Raw genomic sequence first — 27,449 nt, 5'->3', positions numbered from 1 at the left:
AACACAAACATTTATCCCTGGCCTACATTTGTAACATCATATCCGAGATAGTTCTCACTGAAGATCAACATTAAAATACTGCTTTTCAGTGGTAGGAATTTTCTAGTGGTGCTCATATGAGAGAAAGCCTGCCTTAGAGCATCATTGCTTCAATTCCTTGTTCCCCATACTTTCAACACAAATATAAAAATAAAAGGGTTGATTCCACAAATTTGGGGATCAATATTTTCTTTTAAGCAGCTTCTTTGTAATTTAATTCAGCTGCTCACTTCGGTTTCATAGATGAAAATTCTCTTAGAGAGAAAAAAAAGTACATTGCAACCTAAAAACCTCTGCCTCTCATAGGTAATTTCAAACTTGAAACTCTTGCAAAAAGCTCAAAGGCTGAGGGAAAGCATTAATCTCAGGAATGGAAAATATATATTTCACAGGTTAAGATATTTTTGTACCTTCATCTGCTGCAGAAATATTATCCATTCCTAAAAATAGGAAAGTTCCAAACATACCTTTACAGTGACTCAAATCCTGATTTGCAAGGTAGAAATCTGAAATCCCATCATACTCTTTCATAGTAATTGAGTCAAAGACAGCAAGGACTCTAGTCTCCTGCATTCTTTTCCTTTATTTGAACACTGAAGCTTGGCCTGTTGTGATGACAATGCTATTTTGTAACCCTGACTCTGAGGACCAGCATTTTGGGTGTCTGTTGTTGGAGAAGAATATAAAATGTGAAATAGACATGTTAAACAGAAGAATACATTATATTTTTTTGGATTGCATTCTATTAATGTGAGAATTTGGGGACCAGATATTTGTGATATTCCTTTCTGCAGACACCCAGTTATTCCTACCACCAACACAACTGAACCAAACAGAAAGCCAAGTGTCAAGAGAGCAAATCTTACCTTATAGGGAAAAGAAATAGTTATCAGACTACTGGAAGTATACTGCAGACTGTTATGCACACTTAGCAGCAGTTTTAAACCTGTACTGAAGCCAGATTAGCCCCAAGAAGAAAAAAGAAAGAGGCAAAAAATATTAATTATCACAAATTAAGACACAAACTTGTTCTGCTGCTCTTGCAGAAACTTGGATTGTATGTGAGACCTACATAAAATGCCCAGGGGCAACTAAACGTTTTGAGAGAAAAAATTAGCATGGGGACTTCAAATAAGAGAACAGAGGAATCTGAATTATTTTATTCCAGTCAGTACAGAACTGTACCTTTGAATTCACGCTTTTATAAAAGAAATGATAAATCACTAGTCAGACTGAAGTACATTGCTGGTTTTCAAAGTATCTTTTATATATTGATGAAATATCCAAAATGTAAATTTTGACAATGATTAAAAATCCATCCCATTATGAACAGCATGCAGTTCATTGGAATATAGCTCTCTGAACATGACTACGTTCCAGATGAGTAAAGATCTCCTCTTCTGTTTCTGGAGTGAGCTGTATATTATCTTTGATTGGAGACAAAGGATCTGACTTTCTACAGGAAGGAAGTTTTTCATACTCTCTGCACAAAAAAACCAAAGACAAAACAAAACCAAAGAATGTTATGATATTTTGTGTTTCTAACCATAGGCCAGTAAGAATATACAGGTTAAAACAAAGAAAGACCCCTCACCTAACTACCCACTCCACCTATGAATAAGTAAAAAAATAAAAATTTCTGATGCAAAGTTTTAATTTCAATTTCAGTGAAATTCACTGAAACTGAAAAAAATCACTGAAACTGACAGAATGATAGCTGTTAGCTTTATTTATGAAAGACTGCATGTACCCCATCCTACTTCGGGTTGTACATGCCTCCTTAACATTTAAGTCTTCTGAATAAGTGTAGTTTTATATGTAGGAGCACTTCATTGCTCCTGTGAGCCTTGACATTGAGGCAGAACTGGTTAGCGGTTAGCGTCCCACAAAACGTATTTGCCATAAGGTAACATAATTGTTAAAACATAAGGCTAATTTAGAAACATCTTAAAATCTGAAAAAAAAAAAATCTAAGCAAGTTCTAGCAGTAAAAAACCCAATTTGTGAAACGTGTTGAGGAAAAAAAATCCCCTAAAAACTAATAAACTATTGCTTACATAGAAGCAATAGAAAAATATATATCCCCAGTATTAACACCCAGAGGTTACAAACGAACCAAAACTGGATGGATAAAATGTGCGTGGTGGGAGCCAAGTCTTGTAACCATCAGCAGAGTGTGCCACCTAGGCTCACACTGTTCTATCTGCCTGTATTCTGATAAATCCAAATTTATGCATTTTCTCCCTGTGAGCAACCCTGGTCAGACCAAATAGAGAAATACATAAACACTTTCACTTCCTCTTTGAAACTGTCAGTCATTCTCACACCCCATAATGAAGATAATAAATAAGAAAAATTTCTAAAAATGTAAATACTATATGTCATTTTTTTTAAACAGAAAACAGTTGTATGTTTATAATAACCTACCCTAAGGCCCAAACTTACTAAAATACATTCATCTGAATTAACACACGCTCACCAATATCAATCAACATTTACTACTCAGTGCAAAGAATACTTTTTCCCCTAGTCATATTTGGTTTCAAGTTAGTGAAAATAATTTTATTTAAATAAGGCTTATTTATTCAAAGTTGAGATTGCTACTTAAAGCTGGGAAAACTTTGCCACCAGGAGTTTTTATCTGAGCCCATGGAGATAGTGTAAGTTAGAATAACTACAGTTCAGATTCTGTTGTACTTTTTAGAAATCACAGTTGCCCTTCAAATTCAAACCTTGAAGCTATTTGCAGAAACTTCAATTTAGACAAGTCATCTCCACAAGGAAAAGCAACAGCATTTTATAGTGTGCAAGAATGTCTCTTGTAACCAGAAACTCCAGCTAACAGAAACATTCCATCAGTTCACTGTCATCTTGAAAGCAGAATACTTCTGACAATCAGCCATCTCCAAATGTGGGTGACACAGAGTTAAATAGAAGCAGTCTTTGACTCAAATTTAGCAACTTTAATGCAGCTTTTGCATTTAGGTCAAGAAATGATTTTTGGTGTTTGATTGCAAACAATGGTAACAATTTTCATATCAATTATGGTAAACTAAATGTAATTATCAATAAAATTCATGAAGTGAATTTTAGCTGAGAGTTTTTCCTGGTTAGATGAAAAACATATTTACCAAAAACCATGCTTCATGTTTACATCAAGCTTAGGAAGTTATAAATTGTATGTAGAAAATATCTAATCTTGCACTGTTATCCTTATTGAATTCTATGGAGAGCATGTGTAGAAATTGAAAAATGTTTCTTTGGGAAAAAAGCATGCCGTGTACTAAGTAAAGGGTTAAAGCAACTCACCTTTTAAATTGGAAACTTTTCCAGAGTTCCCCAATAGTGGATTGCAGCCCCAGCTTATTTTCAGTATCACAGTCCTTTCTCTTCTGCACAGGTTTCCTGCTTAGTCCACTTACTTTAGCTGGTATCAATGGCTTGAGCTTTGTTGCCATATGAGACCTTATATTACTGGATTTATGCAATCCAGGAACCTGTGGAATTTTAATATTGTAGTACACATGGTAAAAATGACAACCTGCAAGCAACAGATACCATGCTGCAAAGTTTATAATCAAAAAAATAGTGGTTTACATTGTGTTGAGATAATGAAATTGGAAATGCCACAACAAAGTATATTTAGATAGTCTATAATCTAAAAAATATAATCTCAAACACAAGACATACTGCAGCTGTAAGAACTGGCAAAACCACTTCCATAAGTCTTCATACTAAGGTTGTAAATACTAATTTCTTTTTAATTCAGTTTTTAAAACCTACTGAATAGTTACTTTTTCATCTGTTTGAAGACTATTTGTTGTGCTCTCATGTAATGCCATCTTTTAGAATTTTAAGAGCAGCAACTCGCTGGTATCACTCCTGCGAGTTTCACTCAGATTTCACAAAGATGTAGCCACAAGCAAGAGCACAGGTAACAGTAAAATGACCCCAAGGAGCCTTAGACCTCTAGCTGGACCTTCTTATCCAATTTCTATACCAGGAGCTCAGAAAAGCTGTGCTTGGCCAGAATCTCTCTCTTAAATGCAACCAGATTTAAATTGGAACATCTCAGCAGCCTTTTCTTCAAAGAGAATTCATAGCTTCGTTGTTTCTGAAACATCGTGGCATTTTGCCATCTCCCCACCACACACATTTATTATATATTTTTTGCATCTCAAATTCTGTGCTCAGTTTTGGTCCCTATCTACAAGAAAGACATTGAGGCACTGGAATGTCCAGAGACAGGCAATAGAGCTGGTGAAAGGTCTGGAGCACAAGTCTGATGATGAGCAGCTGAGGGAGATGGGAGTGTTTAGCCTGGAGAAAAGGAGGCTCAGGGACCACCTCATCACTCTCTACAACTGCCTGAAGGGAAGGTGTAGCCAGATGAGGGTTGGCCTCTTCTTCCAGGCAACTAGTAATAAGACATGAGGAAACGGCTTCAAGTTGCACCAGGGGAGGTTTAAATTGGATATTAAGAAAAATTTCTTCCTGCAAAGGGTTGTAAAGCATTGGAACAGGCTGCCCAGAGAAGTGGCAGGATCACAATTCTTGGAAGTGTTCAAAAATTGTGTGGATATGGTACTTCAGGATACAATTCAATGGTGAACATGGTAGTGCTGGGTTGAGAGCTAGACCTGACTGCAAAGTCTTTTCCAAACTTAATGATTCTGTGATCCTATTATTGAAATTGCACTGTTTCTACCTAAATATATTAAGCAGATCTTGGTATTCCAAGGAGGGAAAAAAGTGTTTAGAATGTTGTAAGCTAAAAATTGGAACTGGAATACTACGAAGAATAAAATAAAATTTATAGTATTTTGCTTTTTAGTATTCTGCTTTATAGTATTTTGCTTTTTATCTAATCACCTTGATCTTTTTGCAGCATATGAAGGCACCTAAATCCTACGTATTCCTGTAGTACTGAATTATGTCTGAATTTGAGCTTAATTTAGCTAACCCAAAAGTAGGCAAACCTGCATGGTGAACACCTGCTAAGAAATTTCATGCCAGAGCAGAATGCTCTTTTCTACTATATACTATTTTCTAACACAAAGAGTATTACACTCTTCGTTGAGCTCACAGCAATTGTGAAAAATAATTAGCAGTAAAAACCACAGCTGAAATAGTATCACAGATGAAAACTTGAGGTCTTAGGGAACTCTGTATCATACAGGCATTTTTTAGTAAAAAGCTTCTACTAGTTTTGATATTAGAATTGAGTAGGTAGCACTTCATATTTTGGATTGGAACCACAATAAGAGCTGACAAACTTTTCAAATTGCCTCCCCCAGTTATTAAATTTCTCTAAGTAAATCTACATAGTTGATATTAAGTTTACCAAAATCACATTAAATTATGCATTATGTGATTAACTGCTTCTTCCTTAAATCTGGAACTCATTTTCCCCTTTGGTATCTTCTGCTGTTTTTAACACCAGCAAACACTTCCCTTGTTTTACACTTGCAGGATCCTAATAAATATCCTAACAAGATTTTAATAAATTCTGAAAGAAAACTGAACCAGAAGTGGTGCTCCTTATCTCTACCTTGCCTCTCCCATGGTCTTACTGGTGCAACAACTCTCAGGAGTCCCAAGAGTCTGGGTGGACCCAAGTTACAATATGACTGACCTTTTCATTGTTGTTGTCAGGTTACTTTTTGGTCAAGCCGGTTTTCTGATGTAATTCTTTATAATTATTATTCCCAGCACATAATAGCAGAAGAGGGAATTCATGGCCATGGAAATAAGTGGTGGAAATCCTCCTACTATCCACTTGCTTTAACCCTATTGTCCTCACAGATTTTCAGCAATTTTTGTTTCATGAAGGGCTCCAAGCATGCTGAAATTCTGTTTTTATGTGATGCTTATATTACATCAGTACTTCCATAATGTGATCCCCCAATATTTAATATATTCATTCTCCCAATATACCTTCTAAGATGAGCAAAATAATGTAAAACATATTAAACACAGCCTTTAAACCAAAGTAATAAAAATTCTGAATGCCAGGATGATTTCCTTACTCAGTCTTGTTGAGAAAAAGCAGGAAAAATGTTAATGTTCCAAAATACAAATGTAACTTGTTCCTTAACAAATAAGTTCCTAACAATAACCACAAGATGTCACTATTTTACAAAACACACAATATTCTTGTCTGGCAGAGTGAAGTTTGTGATTTTTAGTCTGTCTACATGAAAACTTACTAGGGGGCATACATAGAAAATATCTGCCTCTTACATCTTTTGGCCAAAACTAATGACAACACCAAAGGAATCAGAGCTGTTAAAGTCTTAGAAGTTATCAACTAGACAAATATATTAAGCTCTTAGAAATGTTCCAAAGACAAGGAACATAAGTTTATTCTTTTACATACAAGCAAACACAGGTAAGTCAAATTACAGTTGCATCTTGTGATTGTATCTGGACTGTGAACATTACTGCAATTTATATGATAAAACCTGAAATAGATTTTCTTGCCCTACCTTGGCTTACTTTACACTGAAGTGTTTAAAACCCCCAAACAAGTTGCAACTCTGTTATCAATTACAGGTGGTTATATTTCACCCTAGCTCCAGGGTAGATGAACATGAATAAAAGTTTTGTCTTGTCAACATTTGCATGGCTTAAGTCTTTCATTACAAGTTCTAAAATGAACTAGTAGGAACTGATTTTCAGAGTTTAGTAAAGCTCATAAAATTAAAAGAATTCTTACCTTTGTCTTTATGATTGTATTTTTTTTGTTAGTTTGAACAGCAGAAAATAGCAGAGACAGGGAACATTGATCATCATTCAGTTTTGAACTAGAATCGGATTCCTTCAAGAGAAAATTGATCTGGTTTTAAAACAGGTTGCCTTTTTGTAAACACAATATATGTTTTCATAGCTACATGTTTATACTTTAAGCTGCAATGTTTTCAGCAGTTCTAAGAACTCATACAAAAACCTGTCTTTTAGCAAGCAACACTACAAAGGCATGCATATGCTTCTGAAAGCACTTCAGGCACTAAAAGCAGAGAACAAAAGGTTGCCTACCAGGTGCTTTTATGAGGCACTGCAGTGATAGCAGTGCCTCATAAAAGCAAAGACAAGACAAACTAAAACCAGAGAACAGATTTTATTTAAGCTAGTATGTCAATCCATTCTGTACAATTATGTTAAGCATTGACAAGAATATGATCATCCTGTGATTCTATATAGAGGTAAGTTTTGTTAGCACAAGCTACAGCATCTGTAGGGCACCATTCTGAAAAGGAGACTTCACTGAATAATTTCTTTTAAAATTTAATGTGAAAACAAATGCTGAAACAATGTCTAATTTTCTTACCTTTGCACCTACGCTATCGCTGGATACTTGCAGGATTTCTGAAGACTCCAAACTGCATTCGGATGGCTCACAAGACCCATGAGACTGTGATGACTGTTCCAGTTCTATTAAGGCGGAGGACTCTTCCTCTGATTCATCACACACTGCCACATTAATCTGATCTTCCTGGGATACAATGCAGTTGTTTCTCTGATGGTGAAACTGCTGTGAAAATACAGTTTGAGATGGACCAAGATTTCGTGAGTTACTTTTGAGGCTGCTAAACCACTGGGAACAACTATTCTGCATTTCTCCAGGAGGTGTAAAGACAGTCTGTGATGATTTTTCAGTTTCTGAAAACCTAGAAACGTCTTCAGCTACATGTTTTACTTCCTGTTTCTGGCAATCCTGCTCAGCATCCTCAGTTAGGGCACCACCTTCCTTCTTTGCTCTACTGTCAAACATAACTGCATCATTGCAGAAAAACCTAAAAAAGGAAAAAAAAAAAGTGAAAGCAAAGGAGAAGAAAGTTATTGATGATTACATACTCATTTGCATCATTGTCTCTATCCATCAATTTTATTTTCAAGGTATCCTTGCAGACAAATTATTTTGGCAACAGGAAAAGTCCCTCAGGGAGACATTTAGCAAAAAAAAAAAAAAAAAAGAAAAAAAAGCAGGAAAAAGCATCTATAAAAATGGCATTCTTTGACTGAAATACTAAGAAGGTTCTTCAACTGAATGAGAAACACCTCGAAATCCTACAACATTTAAGAATATATTAACGATGATAAAGCTAGTAGTGAAATACTTCAGCACCACTTATCAAGGAAAATAGAACCTTACTACTTTTTTTCTATGCTACAGCAGTTCCTGAGAATACTGAGCACAGATTTAGGGAAGAACCTATCAGTGACAACTCTTATTTTTTCATGCATTAAAAAACTTTCCAAAACTTTCAGCTCAGAAAGGTCTGCTTTAAAACTACGGTATTAAGACTGTTCTGTAAAATTGCACTGCTCAAAAATATTCACATTATTTAAGATAAAAATTACACAATAATAGATTTAATTGTGATAATGTTTTGTAAAACAAATTCAAGTAGTTGTGGCCAAATGGGACTAAATAAAAAAAAAGAAAACCTAACAAAGTCCCGGTTCTCAAACTGCTGCTGCAGAGATCAATAGTATCAGCTGAATGGGATGGGATAAGAACAGGTACTTGTCATAGAGTACGACCAGGTTTAGCTTTACTGAAATAAACAAAAAGCCCTATCAACTTAAGTCCATGTATTCATTAACTGCTTACATATTTGCCACAAAGTAGCTACCCTTGATTTTTTGGGATATATCATATGTCCTTTACCTGGAAAAAAACCCCAGGCAATTCCTAATTAATTTTGATCCCCAGAGATATTGAATACTTTCTTGAGAGCCATTAAATTGATCAGAGCTGGAGCACCTCTCCTACAAAGAAAAGCTGAGAAAATCAGGGCTGTTCAGTCTAGAGAAGAAAAGGTTCCAGGGAGGCCCTATAGCACCTTGCAGTATCTACAGAGAAGCCTAAAGGAGAGATGGAGAGGGACTTTTCATAAGGGTATGTAGTGACAGGACAAGTTAAAAGAGACTGAAATTAGATACTGGGACGAAATTCTTCACCTTGTGGTGAATGTGAGTGTGGTGGTGCACTGGAACTGGTTGCCCAGAGAAGTCGCAGGTACCCCATCCCTGGAAGTGCTCAAGATTAGGTTGGATGGATCTCTGAGCAGCCTGGTCTAGAAAAAGGTGTCTTGACAGTGTCAGGAGGGTTGGAATGAGATTATTTTAAGGTCCCCTCCAAACCAAACTATTCGATGAATAGTTTCAGTCTTCACTTCAGCAGTAAAAAAATGAACATTATCTGTCTCCCAAAACATAGCATGCCTAGGCACAAAAGATCCACCATCTCAGCTGAGGTGCAATACAGTTGCATAAAAAGTTTGAGTTAGCATTTTTCCTATTTTCATTATTCAGGCTATTTTAGCAACCAGGACAGCAAATAGTGTTTTGCTACTCATGAAAACATGTGACATAAGCATACCTGCTTCTTGTTCCTGGAACAATTACAGCATCCTTGTCTTTGTTTTTCCTTTGTAAAAAGGAAGCAAATTTATTTCTAACTCTGGGTAGGGAGTTAGAGCTTTCTTGAGAGATGGAAATTCCTGGAGAAACAAGGTTTTGTATTGCTGACACACTCTTTTGTGCTTGACCATCATTATCATTCTCCTTGATTTTTTTTGTTTTTGAAAATGAATACTGCTTCAACAGATCTCCATCTGAGAGTTCTTCTGAATCTAAAGACAATTTAAGCATCACTGTAAAAGCACATTGTACAATTAACCAGTTATGAGTTAGCTAAACATTACATATTTACTCTCACAGGCTTAAACATATTAGTAAGATCTGGTAAGAAAATAGAGTTTAGATGTCTTTAATGCCATTGTTTTCTAGTACATAGCCTTAAAAATAACTTGGTGAAAAGGTAGATGGAGTGAAGGCAGAACAACTACAATGAAACTACATTTGGTTTAGAGGCAGGTTGCTGAACTACCTACAGACTTTGGTAAGCAAGGGAATAGGAAGATACCTGGAGTACCGAAGGAAAAAAAAGAAAGCTCCAGCAGTATAATCAGAAAGCAAAGGAAGCAGTGGAAAACACTCAACATAAAGCACAATAGGAAGAAAAAGTGCCTCTTCTATTACAAGTCCACAGTTTATCTGAGCACATATAACTCAGGTGGCAGAGAAGACAAGATAACACAGATGTGCTAGAGAAAGTGAAAAATTTGGCATAAAGAGCACATATACAGGGGATTAGATGCAGCACAGTCTGTACTCAGACTGGCCTAATATCAATGCTGGGAAAAAACAGGCTGCTTTAAGTTCTTCACAAGCCATTTTAAGATAGAAATTAAAACCAAAAGTATATCAAAACACAGCTTGTATTAAACATAACCTGAAACTGAAACCACCAGAGTTTTATAGCAAACCAAAGAATGTTAAGATCAAGTCCTGTTGAAAGTTTGCTGTCACCCTTAATCATCATCTAGGCTTTAATATTGTGGCTTGTTAGTCTTGTAGCTTGTTGAAAACAGAATGAAGACAATAACATTCAAGAGTTAAGCCTCTAAAGCCTCATACAAGATAAAATCCTTTGCTTTCCCACAGCCTTCTACTGTTGTTCATATACTTATTTAATATAAACATACCACTCCTTGGCCTTTTTGACAAGAGCTCTTTGCCTGCAAGCTTTAGTCCTTTAACACTAATTATTTTCTCCATGCCTTTGGTTAATGGTTTCTCCGGGAAATGCACTTTAGGAGGAGCAGGATCTTCAGTGGGACCAAACTTGTATTCTCTGCTCCAAATGCTATTTACATGATTATCACGTTGGTCATTCCAGCCACAACTCCTCTGCTGCACAGGCTACACAAAACAATTAAAAAACAAGACACAGGTTTATAGTTTTGCCTTCCATATATGATTTCCTGACTTAGAATACAAGGAAGGAAACATTGACATCTGTACATCTAGTGACATAGTCCACAAAAACCTTTTTTTTGTTCCCACAATTCTCATGCTTTTCATACTTTTTGTTGCACTCCCATGATGTCTTCATTTCAATATGGCACAAGTGACTAACAGCAACAATGTGTTATTTTTCTCGGCCCTGGTCAGCTCCCGAGTGCCCAGCTTGGGCGCCTCGGCTTCTCGTTGGGGCTGGCGCGTGTCACGATTCCCGGGCGCTTCTGTTGCTGCGCACCAGGACGGGCTGGCTGCGCTTTGCCATCGGTGCGAGGGAGGAAATAAAGTGGCAAGGGTATCGTCCAAATCCATCCACATGGCGGCTGGAAGGCTTTAATGGCCGCGGGAGCCACGATGGAGAAGCCGCAGATCGCTCCCAACCTCGCGTGGACGAAAATGGCCCCGGGACTGGGGAACCATGGGATGATATAGGGGTGAGACAGGGAGGGCAAAGGCCCTCCCACCCAATGAGGGCAGATGCTGTGGCGATGACACGACCACAGTGACCAACAGGAACGCGGCAGGGGCAGACATGGAGCCTCGGGGCGAGTGGGGTCGCAGGAACGGGGTGACGGACACAGAATCCTCAGGAGTGGGCAGCGAGTGGTTACAAGAGTGGCGGGGGGAAACTCCAATGGCAGGCAGCCTGGAGCTAACCATCGCGGCGGGGGGGAAGCATGGGGGGTGCACGGGGATACACAGGACTCGCTTAACTAATATAGATCAGAACCCCTAATCTGAACTCAAACCTGGGATGCAACAACTAACTGCTCATCTCAGACCAAATTTAAAGTTTAAAATTTATTTCTATTCAGGAAACAATTTTGGATTATTCTTAGAAGAAATCCAAAACTCTTTCAGAATTTTCTCTTTAAACCAGTTACTTCTGTAAATAGATTTAAGGACTTAGCAAATAAGTCTGAAAGTAAAACAGATATTAAAGTCAAATACCATGAAAAATAAAACTTTACCTTAAAAAAATGAGAATTATGTGTGTGGGAACACACAGTTTCTGTAATATCAGAATAGCTTTCACTGACAATTCATTTGTGAATAACACTCAATCACATTTTCCCATTAACATTCAGACCCACATCAAGTTCTTAATGTCTAACTTCATAATAAAGATGTTACCTGTGCCGTGTCGGGGTTATAACTATCAATTTGTTCCATTGTATTGATATCAATATTGCCAACAGCGATTTGAAAAGCAGTATCATCACCAACATGTCTGTTTCCATCATAGTAAAGGAAAATATCTGAATATTACATTATATTTCAACAATTGTACCATGAAAGTTAGAACAGCTGCTTTCCCATTTTTCCACTAAAAGGCATGGCTAGAATATTAACCCATAGGATTAATACTACTACTCCTGGCTCATCTGATGTAACAGCAATTGCAATAGATCTGCAGTCTTTGGCAAATCATGCAAGTCAATATTAAAGTCTTCAATTATCAGCAGGAGAGGCAGCAACTTCCTCCTTCCAAATTTCTGCAAATGCCAGAGATCAGATGGCTTGAACATACAAAGCTAGTAACTACTTAAAACAGTCCCCTCTCTTCCTTCATTTTTCTAATCTTACATGTTGAAATTTACATTGCACAGATGTGGCAAAATGCTACCTTTTCTATAGGAAGAGGGATCAGGTAAAACAGGAAAATGCTAAAATTAGAGACTGAATTGAGCACAAACTGCAAGAATTAAACTGGAAGATATTATAGCACACAACACAGGCAGAAATTCAAGACAGCCATAAAGTAGTCAGTTTATATTTAAACTGTATTTAACAATTTTTTTTCTAAAGAAAACAGCCAGATCAATAACTTCTGCCTATATAAATAATAGGTCATTTAGTTACTCCCTGCACTTAAAAAAAAAAAAAAAAAATCAGAGCAAAGGAGAAAAGAAGAAAACCCCCACAGAAGTTTAAGACTGTAGAAAAGCTAGATTCTAGTCAAAGCAGGGAAAAAAAAAATCTAAGTACACCACAGAGGCAATGGAAATTGTAAGATACCACATCAGCTCACTCTTATTTCCCCATTCTGCTGTTTCAACACAAAGGATACCGTCCTGCATAAGTTAGTGTTTCTGGATCAATATCATCTCCATATGCATTCAGAGGAACTAATTTTCTGTTGACAGGATCAAAAACTAACTGATACAGGAATGTATTATTAGCTCGTGTAAAACCCTGTATGTATTCTTCTGGTACTGTTATATTCATCTTCAAGTACTGCCCCATTTTCTTAATAACCTGTCAAAAAAAGAAATTACTCAACTGTTTCATTTTAACAGGTTATGTGAAAGGTTAAATACATTTCAAATATTAATTATCTTTGCTTGTAATTAAATGTAGAATGAGTGTCCTACTGCAACAAGCAGATTCAACTTAAATAGGGGAAGGAAAGAAAATAGAACTTCGTACATTCTTTTCCCACTCAAATTGTCTACAATTACAAAAATAACACAATTCAATTTTTGTATCTCCTTCAATAAATAAGTCAATACAAAATCAGAGATCAGAAAAACATATAATCTCCTTAAGGTGTATTTATTTAAACTAATGCACATCAAAATTTTATCATTCATATTATCAGGACATATAAGCAATATGTGGGTGTTCTTTTAATGGAAAAAAATTGCAAAATTAACCAGAATAAACCCTGGAATCTTGCTCAGACATACATCAAAGCAAATAATGATTTGCATGGGAAAAGTTCAAAGTTCCCCTTTTACTTCCTCAAAAGCCAAACCAGTTGCTCTGATGTCTGCTCTGTATGATACAAAACACTTTAAAATTAAAAATCATTGTTCTTTGTCTGTGAGAGAAAAAGATAAATACACTAAAACACACAAGCAATTTAAGAAAGAAGATAACACACTAAGTTAATTAAACTGCGTATTAAAATGCTTTTCTCGATTAGATTTACCTGCCTCCAGGACAGCCCCATGAGGTATTCTTCTTATTAGCTCTTAACCTCTCTACTCCCTTACTACCCATACAGAAGAAGTTATTCCCGTCCTCTTAGTCTCTGTATTTCCTAATATGAGATTTGTTTTAATTTCATACATTGGACAAGAAAAAAAAGAACACCCTATATGAATTTGTTTTGCATCATATCACACATTCCTTCCATACTGTTTTTAATATAGAAATGTCCATATCCATACATATGTAATGAAATAGGATTCCCAATCTCTGTGCCTCCCTCACACAGATAAATCTGTACTTATACAGAAGTTACAGTTCATTGAACAGTTCCGATAACTAATCTGCAGAAGCCAAAGAAAGCAGTAATGAGGGGTGGGGGGGAAAAAAAAAAAAAAAATCAAAGTCTTACCAAAAATTAAGTTTCCCTTCAAACAGAATATACCCTTGAAGGACTAAAACAATTCTTTACTTAAGTTTACTTTGGTATATTTCTTATAAATATATATCAGCTTCAACACTTGAGTAAGTTTAAGCCAGTATCTTTTTTAAGAACAGGTAAAAATACTTTTTAGTATTCTCCTCAAAATGGAGGAAGACAAAAAAGCTTCATATTTTCAGTTGTGCCAAATTTCGTATATACTGATATAGGCTGCCAAAAAACAAAACACAAAGCAAAACTGAGTTTACCTTTATAATATCTGGATTGTTGGCTAATTTTAGTAACTTGCATGCTTTAGCTAACCCAATTCCATGAATTGAAGGGAGGTAGTCACAACCAGAAAGAATACACATGTAGCGGAATTTCTCTTCTGTAAATACATTTCCAAGCTGCTTGCAGTTTCCTAGTCGAGTTTGATCTATCTCTAGTCCATTTCCAAACTTGTCAATTTTCAGAAACACCTGAAAGTTAAGAGGAAGTGAAAACAATAATTTTCACCCATATAAGGCAGTTCATTGCACTTGGTGGAAACAAGACAAGGCAAAGTGTTATTCTCATCTCTTCTGTTTCCCACATTTGCTGTAGAAGAGTTAATCCATACATCAAACATATTTGGCAACTTCAAACTCTCCTTTTCAGATATCAGCAAGAGGTAAAGGTTATGAGTATTTTCTTCCATACCTTTTTACATCCAAAAGCTAAAAGATCAGAGTCTTCCGTAATTATAGCTTGAACCATGCCGATCTTATTAAGATAAGCCAACTGAGCATCAGCTTCATAAGGAGCAACAATACAATCAACTCCCTGGGCTCGTGCAGCCTGTACATAAACAAGAAGCATACATGTACTTTGCATTAATTTTCAGTAATTACCTTAAGAGACCTGAAAGCATAAAAACCTCTACATTAAATAGCCAAAACCATGACCTTTTAATCACATACCCATCCTGCCCCCAGTAAGAGTCCAATATTTCATAGCCAGAAACTCCACTTTAAAGCAGTTTAGATCTATATACACTGGTTTACAAAAACAACCTTTCCTATAACACTACTGCATCTGACCACAGATGACAACTTTGAACTCATGCAAGTTATATTGTGGACAAAAAAGAACAATATTAGAACAAACTTAATACTTTTTGATAAAGACCCTATGACTGCATTGAAAGTATAGCAAAAAATTACTAGAACAATTTTTAATCAGCCAGATTTTTTTTTTCTGTAGTCTATGCTCAGAAACTAGACAAGGGAAAAATGAAAAAAAAAAAGATTTTTTTTGTGCTGCAAAAGTAAAACAAAGTGTTATCAAGTTCAGTTCCTAGTGGTAGGAAGAGATGCCTTTTGTTTGACACATCATTATTATTTATACAAATAGGCATAACAAACTTCAAGCTTGTTAATTGTGCCTAACATGCAGGGTAATTAGAAACTAAGCAGGTGGGAATACTTTTCTTTTCTATATAGAAGAGGCAGTGATGTAGCCAGAAAAATGCAGAGTAGGATATGCTGCCTTTTGCAGAGATTTTTTTAAAACTGGCATTATCAATAATGTTGACAACTTACTTTAATAACTTCATGAGCCATAGCATGGGTAATATTTACACTTCGCCCAAAACATTCTCTAGCCTCTGACAGTCTCCCTTCCTGCAGCAATTGCTTCCCCTTCAGAAGACTGGCTTGACGCCTCCTAAAAGAAAGACAAAAATATCCACCAATCTCAGATTATTTTTCACTTAAAAGAACAAACAGCAGAAGGGACTAAGAGAGACAGATAAGAAAGGGGGAAGATCGTAACACCTCCCAAATCTGGGCTATTGCATAATTTTTTAAAACAAAACAATAACTAGGTCACTGCATTGACAAGAACAACTAGATTTGAATGCTGAAATTGATAATATTTTCTCAGAAAACAGTGACAAATAAGAACTGAAATCAGCAGTGTAAAAGAAGAAATGCACCCACTCAGCTTGCAGTAAAATAGATTTAACGAGAGTTGGGAGTATCTGACACTAGATAGTTATTGATTTAGAGGACAGAAAACCAAATTTACTTAATTTCATAAATCAGAAATTGTTCGCGCTGAAGAAAGCACATGTCTCATGAGACTTCATAAATAACAACCACTACTGAAAAATTCTCATAACTTCAGTGAAAAGTCCCATTTATAAGGACCTGAATCTAAATTTGAAACATCTTTATCTTGTTAGTTGTAGAGAAAGATGATTTATTTCAAATAAATTTTATTTGAAATCAATTTTATTTATCAATTTCATTAATTATTTATTTATCAATTTCAAATCAATTTTATTTGAAATAGTTATATTGGGAAAAAATATTTTTGTCCAGAGATGACAAGTGTGGGTAAACTAAAAGTCTCTAATACATGACAGGAACTACTGCTCAAAGGCTTACTTCCTTCCTTTATAAAATAGCTTTCATTTATGAATTGACTTTCTATTTTTGGAATAAAACCTCTAAGAAGTTTGTACGATTTTAGATGTAAATGAAAAAATATCATACTACATTGCAGCGGAGTTTACCAGAACTTACTTCCTAGCTGAAGTTGGAGGGTTTTTGATTTTTACTATAGTGATAAAACTGCTTTGCTTGCAAGTCACTACACTTCAGTACTTACTCTCGTCGTGCCTTTTCCACTTCCTTCTTAGAAGGTAGGGTACATCCATCAAACACCAAAATTGGTTTAATTCCAAATGAGAGGAGCATATGAACAAATTTCATACAGAAAGCTACGTAACTGTATCAACAACAACAAAAATAAGAAAAGTAAGATACACTTTATTGTTAATCACAAGATTATTACACATTTTCCAGCTGCAGGAAAGGAGAACTGTAAATTTAGGACTAACTATTGTTCAAAAATCATAACAGGCTGAACATTCCCCCAGTATCAGAAAAAATTAAGAACACTTGGATGCAGTTTGGTTGATTTTTTTACCAAGAGAAACAATCTACCTCCCAGTTCAGAACTGAGCTGACTGCTCCTCTCTCCCAGACAAAATGAAATAAGAATTCAAGTATAATTCACTTGGTCTTGCTATTCAATACTGACAAAAACTTAACCAGTTAAAACATGGATTGTCTTTTTACTTTCAGCAACTTAATTCCAATGGCCAGGGAAACAGGAAGCAGACAAGCACAGCACATGACCTACCCCCAGAAAGGCAGACTAAAAGCACTTTTGTAGAGTTGGAAGTGATGAGGTTATTTAATCTCTCCTTGTAGAACTATCTGCTCTTCTCTCCAGATAATGCATATATCCTATGGACAAGACATGCAAACCTATCTTCCCATACTAAAAATGCAGGCACAGTGCTGAAAATATTCCGAAAGACAGTTCTGTACAAACTGCGAAGATGGTATATGGCTCAGGAGGCAACCATCCACTGCTTTCAAACCCATCCCTAGAAAAAATATTTGTTAGGCATTCCAGATGTTATTTATTCCCTCAAACCTCTCATCTTCTTACCTGTTATTCCTACAGATGTGTTTGAGATCGTTTTATCAGCAGCACAGAATTAAAATCTAATAACTACTGTAAACACTAAGCAAGCATACTGCACCGATGCTCAAAGAAAAAAAAATTCATTTTAAGGACACTTTAAAACAGCAAAAGCAACCTCATCAACAGAGGAAGGGAGGAGAAGGAGAGTGGGATTTAGAAGCATTTAAAATGCAAGGATACGAGCACTGAAGAAACTAGATTTAGAGCGACAGAAAAATAACTGATTTTTGAAAGACAGGAGCACATAGCACTGTAGCTATATAATACCTCCATCCAGATGAATTTTAAAGTATGAAAGGACCCTACACTATAGTTAAGGTGCCAGTCTAAGATCATATGTGCATGGTAACAAGATTTGATGGATCCAAGGGCCCCCGGGTGGTGCCAAGCAATAGGACAAGAGGCAGCAGGCAGAAACCAAACCACGGCAATTCCACTAGAATATAAGTAGAACTTCCTTGCTGTGCAAGTAACCAAGCACTGAAACAGGTTGGCCAGAGAGGTTTTCGAACCTCTTCCTTCTCTGGACATATTGGAAAGCTGTCTGGACACAACCCCAAGTAATGCTCTCTAAGGGAGCCTGTATGAGATGACATGCAGTGGCCCCTTCCAACCTTACCTATATCCAATCTAAAACAAAAGTTCAAGCCATATTTCTAGAGAAGGGCAAGAAATGCAAACCTGATCTAAGGTGTGGAGTTGAATCTGAAATATGGCCACAATTTTTGTTCATTTCCTTCCCTAGAACTCTAACTGTGTAAATGTGTTTTTAAAAAGCTACTTTAACTAAAAACGTAGTATGTTCAGCAAAAAATCTTACACCTTATTCAGAGCACAACACAGCTCTCAAAATTCCTTGGCATCATTACAACCTCTGTCACAGAAGTATTTACAAAGTCTCTTTGCATACAAAAAGGTGTCTGAAAATAACATCAAATTTGAAATTAAAGAATTGCACATACAGAATTCCATCAGAGAAATTAGATTATAGTTGAGAGTGATACATGCTAGGATAAAAAGCCTGACTGATAGGGCCTTGGGTATTCTAACAAAAAATATTTTGAGAGTTTTATTCCCCAATATAATCTTAAATATTTTTTATTTTGCACAGCTGGAAAGCTGTTTATTTATCGCCAAAAATTTCCATTTCAAAAGACCTCAACTCAGAATTCAGAAACAATAGTAAGAAGCGAAACTAATGTAACTTAGTTTTTAGTTCAAGAAACACCAAGTTGGCAAAACTTTAGTTTTAAAAGGGCTGAGAGCTAAACGTAAGAAGGACTTACAAATCCGTGGGCTCTCCCCGGGCCAGCTTCTCAGCACAAGCATAGGCGCCTTTGTGCAGCCAGCAGTAGGTGTCCACAGCTACCGTCATTCCTTGGTATTTCTTCACGTGGGAAGGCTCGGCAGCCTCCTTGATAAAATGGAGCAGGCCCTGGATCCCCATGATGCCGCAGAGCGGGGAAACAAAGAAAGTAGCGAACACAAAGCCGAGTGCCCTGTGCTCTCGATCTCCGCTCTCGATCTTCGCTCGAGGACCGCCAGGCCAGCTCACAGCCGGGGCGCTGGGCCGCTCAGGGCCACGAGGAGCTCCTGCGGCTGCCCCCCCGCATCCCGGCTCGGGGCCGCCTCCCCACGCGGCGGTGGCCGCTGTACCTCGTTGCGGGCCGGCGCTGCCGGAGAGTGGGGCGAGAGAGGGACAGAGGGGCAAGGGACGCGGAGACCCTGCCCGCCCCGCCCGGGCAATCGCGGCTGCTTCGGCTCGGCTCGGCACAGCCCGGGGCTTTCAAGCAGCGCGCGCTGAGCGCGATGGCCCCGCCCCGCGCGCGGGGACTACGATCCCCATGGTGCCCCGCGGGGGCGGGACCGGGGCCTACGCTGTGGGGCTGTACATTCCTCACGGCATTGCTCGGAGCATTTCTCACAGCCGCTGTGCGGCGAACACAGCTCGTAGATGACAACACTAACGTGGCATTTGTAAACATTAAATACGCATAAATCAAAAGCCTCCGCAGAGTTTTAACAGGACAATGGACTGTAGTCAACGCCGTGAGAAAGGAGGGGAAGGGAGGGGCTGGCGCGGGTCACCGCCTGCCAAGGATCAAGCGGGGGACAGATTTTAATGTTACACACTGAAACCCCGGGGTTAATGTAAGAACGGATGGTCGAAGTTACAATTATCTGATACAGGTCCTTTATCCTGTCAGTTTTCATAAGGGTTTTCTTGCGTAAATAAAAACAAAAATTGCAGTAAGAAGTAAATGTAGTCCAATATCTACCAGATAGAAGTGTCTTTTTCTACATGCCATTTGGAAGCCTGTACAGTTCTTAGATACTTTGACTCGGTGATGTGGATGACTCAGTCAGCAGTGTAGAAAGCAATGTTTCCAGACAGTGGACAGCAAAGTTTAAATTCAATGCATTCTGGAAAGAGCACATCTGAATTACAATTTCTCAGCTAAGAAATGCATAGAAATAACTTAGCCACAGGGATAGCATAAGATGTTTTAATGTGAAAATATCAATAGAATTCTGCAATTCTGCTTTGCCAGTTCTTTCTTCACACCATGATTCTGACTATATATGACACACTCCACAAGTTTTAAATCCAATTGCAGTTAGAATCCATTTGGATTAGGTTCGCTTCTCTTAAGAATGTGTTCTTCTATCACTTCTGACATTTTTTTTTCTATCAAACTGCTGTGCTCATGGGAAGAACAGTAATCAAAGTAGACAATGTAATCTACCAATATAATTCAAAATCTTACGTGTAATTCAATTAAAAATACTTTTGACTATTTTCTGTAAATTAAAAATAGTTTAAAATAGTCCTAAGGTGAACCTCAGAGTCAGAAGTACTGGAGCCAAGTAACTTGCCTTGAAGGAAGCCAGAGCTACAGAACTCTTACCCAGCACAGATTTTCCTTTTCAATTCCTTCACCTGAAAGGATAGGTACTTTGGAATTTAAGAGTTAGCACAACATGCCTTAACATTCAATTTATTACAAATGTATTCAGCCATGTATGAACCAGTGTGACCCACCCTCATGAGATCATCTAACTTCGATAAAATAATAGAAGCTTGATACCATGAGTCAAAGCCTTTGTTGGTTTCAGTAGAGCTACGTCGACTTAAAACTGGCTAAAGATACCGAGCTTTCACTTCAACAGTGTCTCGGAAGAAAGTAGTCAGATGGGAACATTTTGGTGGGTTATTCTTTTGAAGAATACCATAGTATTGCAGTTTTATTTCCCATAAGTACCAGATGAAACAGCACTGCATTATGGTTTTTTACAAGACTTGTAGTAATAGAGAGAATTATTTTCTTTCACAAGTAGCTCCTGTATCAGGAGAACTGGTAAGACTATAAATTACTATGCCAAATCTCTGCTGTGCATTTTTTTCTTTCCTTGAGCAGTTTTGTAATAGTGACTGGCAGAATACATTTTAAAGAGATCTTGAAGTAGAAAGTATAGCAGAAACATTTTGTTTTCTTTGCAACTGTTTTCTGTCATGTAATAAAAAAAGAAGAGCCATTCTGAGTATAGCCCTGTTGATCCCTAACAGAAATTTGAGATAGGTGCCCAAGATAAAAACATTGAAGTACCTCTAGAACTGCTTCTTTCTCAACACAGCTCTCCTAAAGAGAGGAAATGGGATCACTGTCTGATGTAAACATCTAACCTTTACACGGACAAGTAAAGCAAAATTAAATTTGTGCCCACTACAGTGTCTGGCACAGGTGAAAGTGTCTTCATGCAGAAGATTAAAATCCTCGGAATGAAAACCAGCACTTTGCTGAAGCTCACAATCAGGCCACCAGCTTTAGTGATATTAATAGACTGAGGGTCTGGTTTACAATGATTTTTCCAAAATTTCAGTGAATTTCTTATTACTGCTACTATATTGTTTTCACTGCTTAAGAAGTTGATCACTTTTATCTCAAAAAGTTCGTTTGGAAGTTAGTTGGACTATTTAATCAATTTCTTAGAAAAGAAATTTGATTTTTCTCTGATAGGTGGCAACATTACATTCACCACACCCTTTATCTGTCTTTTATTGAAATTTCTATTATTGGACTATATATTTTTGTTATAAATGAAAAATGATCCAGCCGAAATAAAAAAATAAAAAAGAATTTATTTTAGCAATAGAGATATAACTTAGCCAGCCACAAGGAAAAGGACAGTGCCGAGCCCGGGATCGGCACTGGGTGCGAGACAAAGATGTCAGCCTCAGCAGAGGTTTTCCTCTATGCTCCCACACCACCATCCTGGTACAAGTGATTTTTATAGGGAAAATTTTGCCTGAAGCCAGGATTTCGGCATTCAGTCCTTTGTTTCATTCAGAGTCCCATAAGTTGATGAGATTTCCTTCTCGGCAGCAAGGCAGAACAATTCGAAGTCCGGTGTCATTGAAACCCTTGATGAAATTTACGGGAACACAGTATTCACATGTCTCGGCCCGGGGCGGGGGGATGTTCCTGATGTCCATCTCGGGTCGTTCACGGACGATCAGTGCCTGGGTGTCTCCATATCGCCTCAGATAAGGCCCATCTCCTGGCGAGCCACATCCTTTTGCTTGTAAATCGGGTTTCAACACACACCTGGTTTTGCCTGAGGAGGGGGGCTTCTAATGCCAAAGGGTACATTCTAACAACTATTTAATATTATATATATATCATGCAAAAAATGGCGCGAATTATACCTGTTACATATAACAATTTTCACAGCTTTTTTAAGCTTAGCTAAGAAGATAGACTTTAACACCACCAGCAAATTCATGAACAGTTGTACACACTTGAGGGAAGTTTAGAGGATGACATCCTTAAACTATATTTAGTAGCAGAGGAAATGTTTTTAAAAGCTCCTCATTTATCAGGAAAATATTATATGAATAGCGTTAGTAAAGTTATTAAAAACCTAGATTACCTAGTTAACATAGTTTTGTTATAGGTATCTGCTGATTATGTTAGCTTAGTAGCTATTCCGAACTTGTATTAAGTTTGGCTGTGCTACATGTGTGGCACTTCTGCTACACTGTGCCACTCGTGTGGCAAATGTTTTTATCTCTGGAAACGTACTGTCAGTACAGAGAACAAAAGCATGGCAAACTGCTAGTATCTCAGTAGTGCATATTTTTCCCCTTGTGATCTGTCGTTGTGATATCATACATCCGGGTGCTGCTGAAGCCTCTGTTCTTGTGGCCGCATGGCTCATCCTGGCCCCTAGAGGCTTCTTGGGACACAGCCTCAGCTGCAGCTGAGTGCAAGGGGCAGTTCAGTTTCGCTTTCGGAGGCGCAGAGGCAGGAAAAACTTTCTTAATTTGCAAGTAAATCTTCAAACTCGTCCTGCAGTCATTACTACCACTTTAAATTACTCTTGTGTGTTTTTTTTTTTTTTTTTTTTACCTCACAATAACACAGGTGCCTCTAGACTCTCCAAGTCTGTCTAGAGCATGAGCTGTGTCATCTTTCAGTTTAGAATTATAGGGCTCTCTCTCCATATTTCATTAAGGTATGATCTAGTAGCATTAACAGCTTGATTCAATAATTAACAAGAAATTGCAAAAAGACAAGCAAACTGCTGCTGAGAACCACAAAAAGCTTGGCATGCTGTGGGAAAAGAACAGCTGTGTCATCGTATTTAAAAGAGCCTGAGACAAGAAACCCGAGTCCTTCTGGGGCAGGTGAGCAGCCTCTGGGGAGTTGTTACTGTCGATTTATTTAACTTAGTGCTGGACCCCCCTGCACCTCAGGTAAGCTATTCCTAGACTTACTCTACATGTGTAGTCTAGTTTTCTGAGAAAAGAGATTTTGAATAATGTTTGACAGCGTTCCTTTCCTCAGTGTTTCTGGTAGCACACAGTGAACTAGCAGGTGAATGTGTTTCAGGGAAGTCTACGGAAACATGAACCATACGGGCCTTGGATAAAATCTTGTTTTAAGCCAGTAGCTCAACTAAAAGCAGCTTTTAAATTAAAGCTTGAAATGAAACAAAAAAAATCTTTTGTCATAAACAGGAAAACTGTAGCTGAGATTCTCAGATATCTGATTCCAGCTCACAGACTTTTATGGGACTTTCAGCCCAGAAAATAGAGCAGAAGATAGATGTTTATTTTTCAGGTACAGGCTCCTCAGAGTGCAGTGCAGTGGGCAGGAGAGATTATCTCTAAAAATCCAGCAGCACTCTCTCATAGCAGGAAAATAATATTTTGCTGCATTATTTTACTCCCTTTCTTAGAGTAGGCAGCTGATGGCAGGTGCTTCCACAGTGCCCACTGCCCTTTCAGTATTACTGGCTGCTCTCATACATAGTGTCAGGACAGAAGCTGGGGATAGATTTGTGCTGATCTTCTTTCTTTCTCTCACCTTTGTCTGTCCTCTTATCTTCTGCATTTCCACAGGTGCTATAATGATAGGGGCAGGACCAGACAACAAGGGTACACTTAGTCATCTGCAAATGCATGTCTTATATTCTCCTCATCTGGCCTTTACTGAGGAGGTTTTTTTTTACTCCTGGAAGTGAAAAGTATCCATTTTTATTCTGATTTCACTGACTTTACTGGTTCATGTTACAGCCACCAGATACAGTTACACTCAAGACGTGGATCTTGCTAGAGGCATCTTCAAAACAGAAAGACCTGTCAGCATCTCGGTAAATTCCAGCTTTCCAAAAAATGACATAATTAGTGAGGGCTTTAAAATATCTGAGGTCTCTTGAACTGAATGGAGAGTTGCAAACTAAAGAGAACAGAGTCACTACTTAATGCACTCAATAGTACCTATCTATAAAGGTCTTAAAGTAACTCGGTCTGGAGTATAATTAGAGACAGAGCTTGGTAGCACTCAATTTTTATCAGTCTGATTATTTTACACAAGTCTGGTCACACAAGTGCTGGTCTGGACTGACATAGCCTCTATAACCACATCGATAATACAAAGCTATTTCACACAGGTCAATGTCATAAAGATGTTTTATCAAATTCTGTTAGAATTTTCTTACATTTCAGAGATAAAAAAAGAGAGGCTTTGATGCAAAATAAAAAAAAATCAGATATTTTGCTGGGATGATTCTCTGGAATCAGATAGGGTGATCAAATACTGTTTGTGCTTTCTGGGGAAATGGGAGAGGCCCAGTAGCCTACCATTTCCCTTGCATCTGTTACATCAAGCCATACTAAGTGCCCTGTTAATTTCTGTTTCTCATATTCTTCTTTGTGTTCAAGTGTTCTTCTTTGTGCTACATGGAATAAAACTAAAATAGGTTAATCATTAACTAATTATGCCAGTAGCAGCTGAACAGTCTCATGCATTCACAACTGAAAGTAATCTAGAGTCTGTTTTTTGCTTTTTTGTAGGTACTGATATATTCCATATTGCTGAGTCTTCCAGCAGCAAATGAAAAACATGTATTTATTCCTCCTTTCCATTTTACCTTTGCTTTTGAAAGTCACTGGCACCAAGGATGTTATATTTGGCCATAATAATTTCACAGAATATCAAGTGGGCAACATGAACCTCATTCTCTCTGTCCCGCATGGTGGATCAATGGAACCTAAGGACATCCCTGATCGAGAGGCTGCCTGTTGGGATGCCATGACATCCTCTTGTATTTTCTCTCATGACTGTCCTCCTGGAAGTAGTCAAAATTCTATGAAATGCAAAGTGTCTACAAACCAAGACAGATATACTATAGAAGTGGCTCAGGCTCTTGCTGAAGAAATCAACAAAATTACTGATGGCTTCTTCCCACATATCATCATAAACCACCTACAGAGGTTCAAGATGGATGCTAACAGGGGAAAGGAAGAAGCTTCCTTTGGAATTCCCCAAGCAGAACAGGCGTGGGAGGACTATATGGGATTTTTGACCACTGCAAAATCACAGATGTCAGGGGGCCTAATTCTGGATATCCACGGACAAGCACATCCTGAAAGGTGGATAGAACTAGGTTACACACTTTCAAAAACTTCCCTTAACTTAGGTGTCTTTTCTGCATTGAATTCCTCAATTAGGCATCTGGCCAGTCAGCTGGTCAATGTGTCTTCTGAGATTTTGGTTGCCGGGAACAGAAGTTTGGGTAAATATATTGAAGGACAAAATAAGAGTTATGTTTGTGTGCCTTCTCCATCCAATCCTAGCCCAAATAATGGAAGCTATTATAGTGGTGGGTACATAACAAAGAATTTTGGTTCCTGTAGTTCTGGCACCATTGATGCCATTCAGCTTGAACTGCCCCAGTGGGTGAGGGCAGCTGAAGAGCGTCACAGATTTTGTAAAGCACTGGCAAGGGCTGTAATGAAATTCTGGCAAACTAACTACTGCAGCCAGCAGAAGCACAAACTTCTGCCATGCTGAAAGAGGTTGTCCTGTTAAGAGTTTCCTTAATAGAGTAGTTATTATAGTTATTATATATAGTCTGGATCAATCAAACAACTCATTCACCTGGAACGTTTAAGTGCAACATAATTGTGGATGCTGGTAGAAAGAAACCATCCTGCAAATGAATGCATCAAGATAGAGGAAATCCACAGTTAATACCAACAAATCCATTACCACACACCTTTGTACCAGACCCAGCATTGAAAAGACTGCTGTAAGATGAGTGAGTGCAAGCATCACTTGCCTATGCTTAATTTCTTTCCAGTCTCATCCTCTGTTTTGAAGAGCAGGATAAACAACTAATCTTCTAATAAATTCTGTGCAATGCCTTAGTAGATTATCTGTTCAAAAAAATTAAATGTCTCTGCTTTTCTTTTGACACTTAAGAAAGACAGTTGGATAATATTATTGTATAAAATGGTTGGGGCCAGGACCAGTTTCCATTTGGTGCTTATAAAGCCCTAGGGTTTGGAAGTAAACAGTAATGCTGAGCAATGACATGCAGTCTGATCTACCCAGGTTTTTTAATATAACGAATCATGAAAAAAAGATCTGATAGCACTTATAGCACTCTAACTTTGTCACACTTTAAATAGCATAACAGTAAGGTAGTGACTGGGTGGAAGGTTGATAAGGATAGCACACACACATCATGCATTTTTGACAGTTTTCCTTTACAGCATGATTCCCTCCTTTCCCTCCTGAGAGCTTGTCCATTATTTCACTCACCATAGGATTAAACACTTGATTTTTACTGGCAATAGTACTACATTATGGATAGTTTCTGCACAGTGGAGAATATAGTGGCATGAATAGCCATGACTACAAGTCAACTCCTAGAAAACACAGGCGATTAATAAAGAAAACTGATGGGAAAAGGAAGCAAGACTAAAAAGGGTATAATTTGAAAATTAAGAACCTATGAAATCCTAGCACTGTTAAAAGTTTGGTAAAAAGAAAATGTTGAGTAAATAGTCAGTTTTGAGGAGGTAAGTAGTCAGTTAATTAACAGAAGTGGTTGCATCTTGCAACCACAGTAAAATAATTTAGGCCTGACTGTTAGTAGGGACAATGCCAAAGAGAAAATATTATATCACATATGATAAAACATAACACGTATGAGCATCAAAATAAATGGGTAAGGATCTCTCTGAACTTGAACTGTGCACTTTTAATAATCTTTGAAGAATAGGCAATTTTCAGGTAAATGAAGAAGACTTTATGTAGCTTTCAAAATGACACAGGACTCAGAATTG

General features: G+C 37.6%; 2 protein-coding genes across 5 annotated transcripts; one reads left to right on the top strand and one right to left on the bottom strand.

The window, feature by feature from the left end:
• Positions 1-1,285: 1,285 nt before the first annotated feature.
• EXO1 (exonuclease 1) lies at positions 1,286-19,569 on the bottom strand. Its single transcript, XM_053939625.1, has 13 exons — positions 19,096-19,569; positions 16,922-17,041; positions 15,850-15,973; positions 14,969-15,106; positions 14,536-14,748; positions 12,983-13,170; positions 12,046-12,142; positions 10,596-10,812; positions 9,428-9,680; positions 7,370-7,835; positions 6,758-6,859; positions 3,349-3,536; positions 1,286-1,522 (listed from the first exon to the last, which is right to left on the bottom strand). The coding sequence occupies exons 1-13, from the start codon at positions 19,254-19,256 to the stop codon at positions 1,381-1,383; spliced, it is 2,409 nt and encodes an 802-aa protein (XP_053795600.1). The 5' UTR covers positions 19,257-19,569; the 3' UTR covers positions 1,286-1,380.
• A 2,655-nt stretch (positions 19,570-22,224) lies between these two features.
• LOC128785616 (uncharacterized) lies at positions 22,225-26,530 on the top strand. Of its 4 annotated transcripts, none has more exons than XM_053938350.1 (3): positions 22,225-23,498; positions 24,390-24,466; positions 25,170-26,530. In XM_053938350.1, the coding sequence occupies exon 3, from the start codon at positions 25,210-25,212 to the stop codon at positions 26,167-26,169; it is 960 nt and encodes a 319-aa protein (XP_053794325.1). In that variant the 5' UTR covers positions 22,225-23,498; positions 24,390-24,466; positions 25,170-25,209; the 3' UTR covers positions 26,170-26,530. The 4 variants fall into 4 exon arrangements, with proteins under 4 accessions (XP_053794325.1, XP_053794326.1, XP_053794328.1 ...); XM_053938351.1 differs by having other exon boundaries at positions 22,225-23,567; XM_053938353.1 differs by lacking the exon at positions 24,390-24,466.
• The last annotated feature ends 919 nt before the right edge of the window (positions 26,531-27,449 follow it).

The sequence above is a fragment of the Vidua chalybeata genome, chromosome 3, assembly GCF_026979565.1.
Source record: "Vidua chalybeata isolate OUT-0048 chromosome 3, bVidCha1 merged haplotype, whole genome shotgun sequence".
Taxonomy (NCBI): Eukaryota; Metazoa; Chordata; class Aves; order Passeriformes; family Viduidae; genus Vidua; species Vidua chalybeata.
The sequence above is the reverse complement of the archived record's forward strand: the minus strand, read 5'-3'. Positions and strand labels throughout refer to the sequence as shown.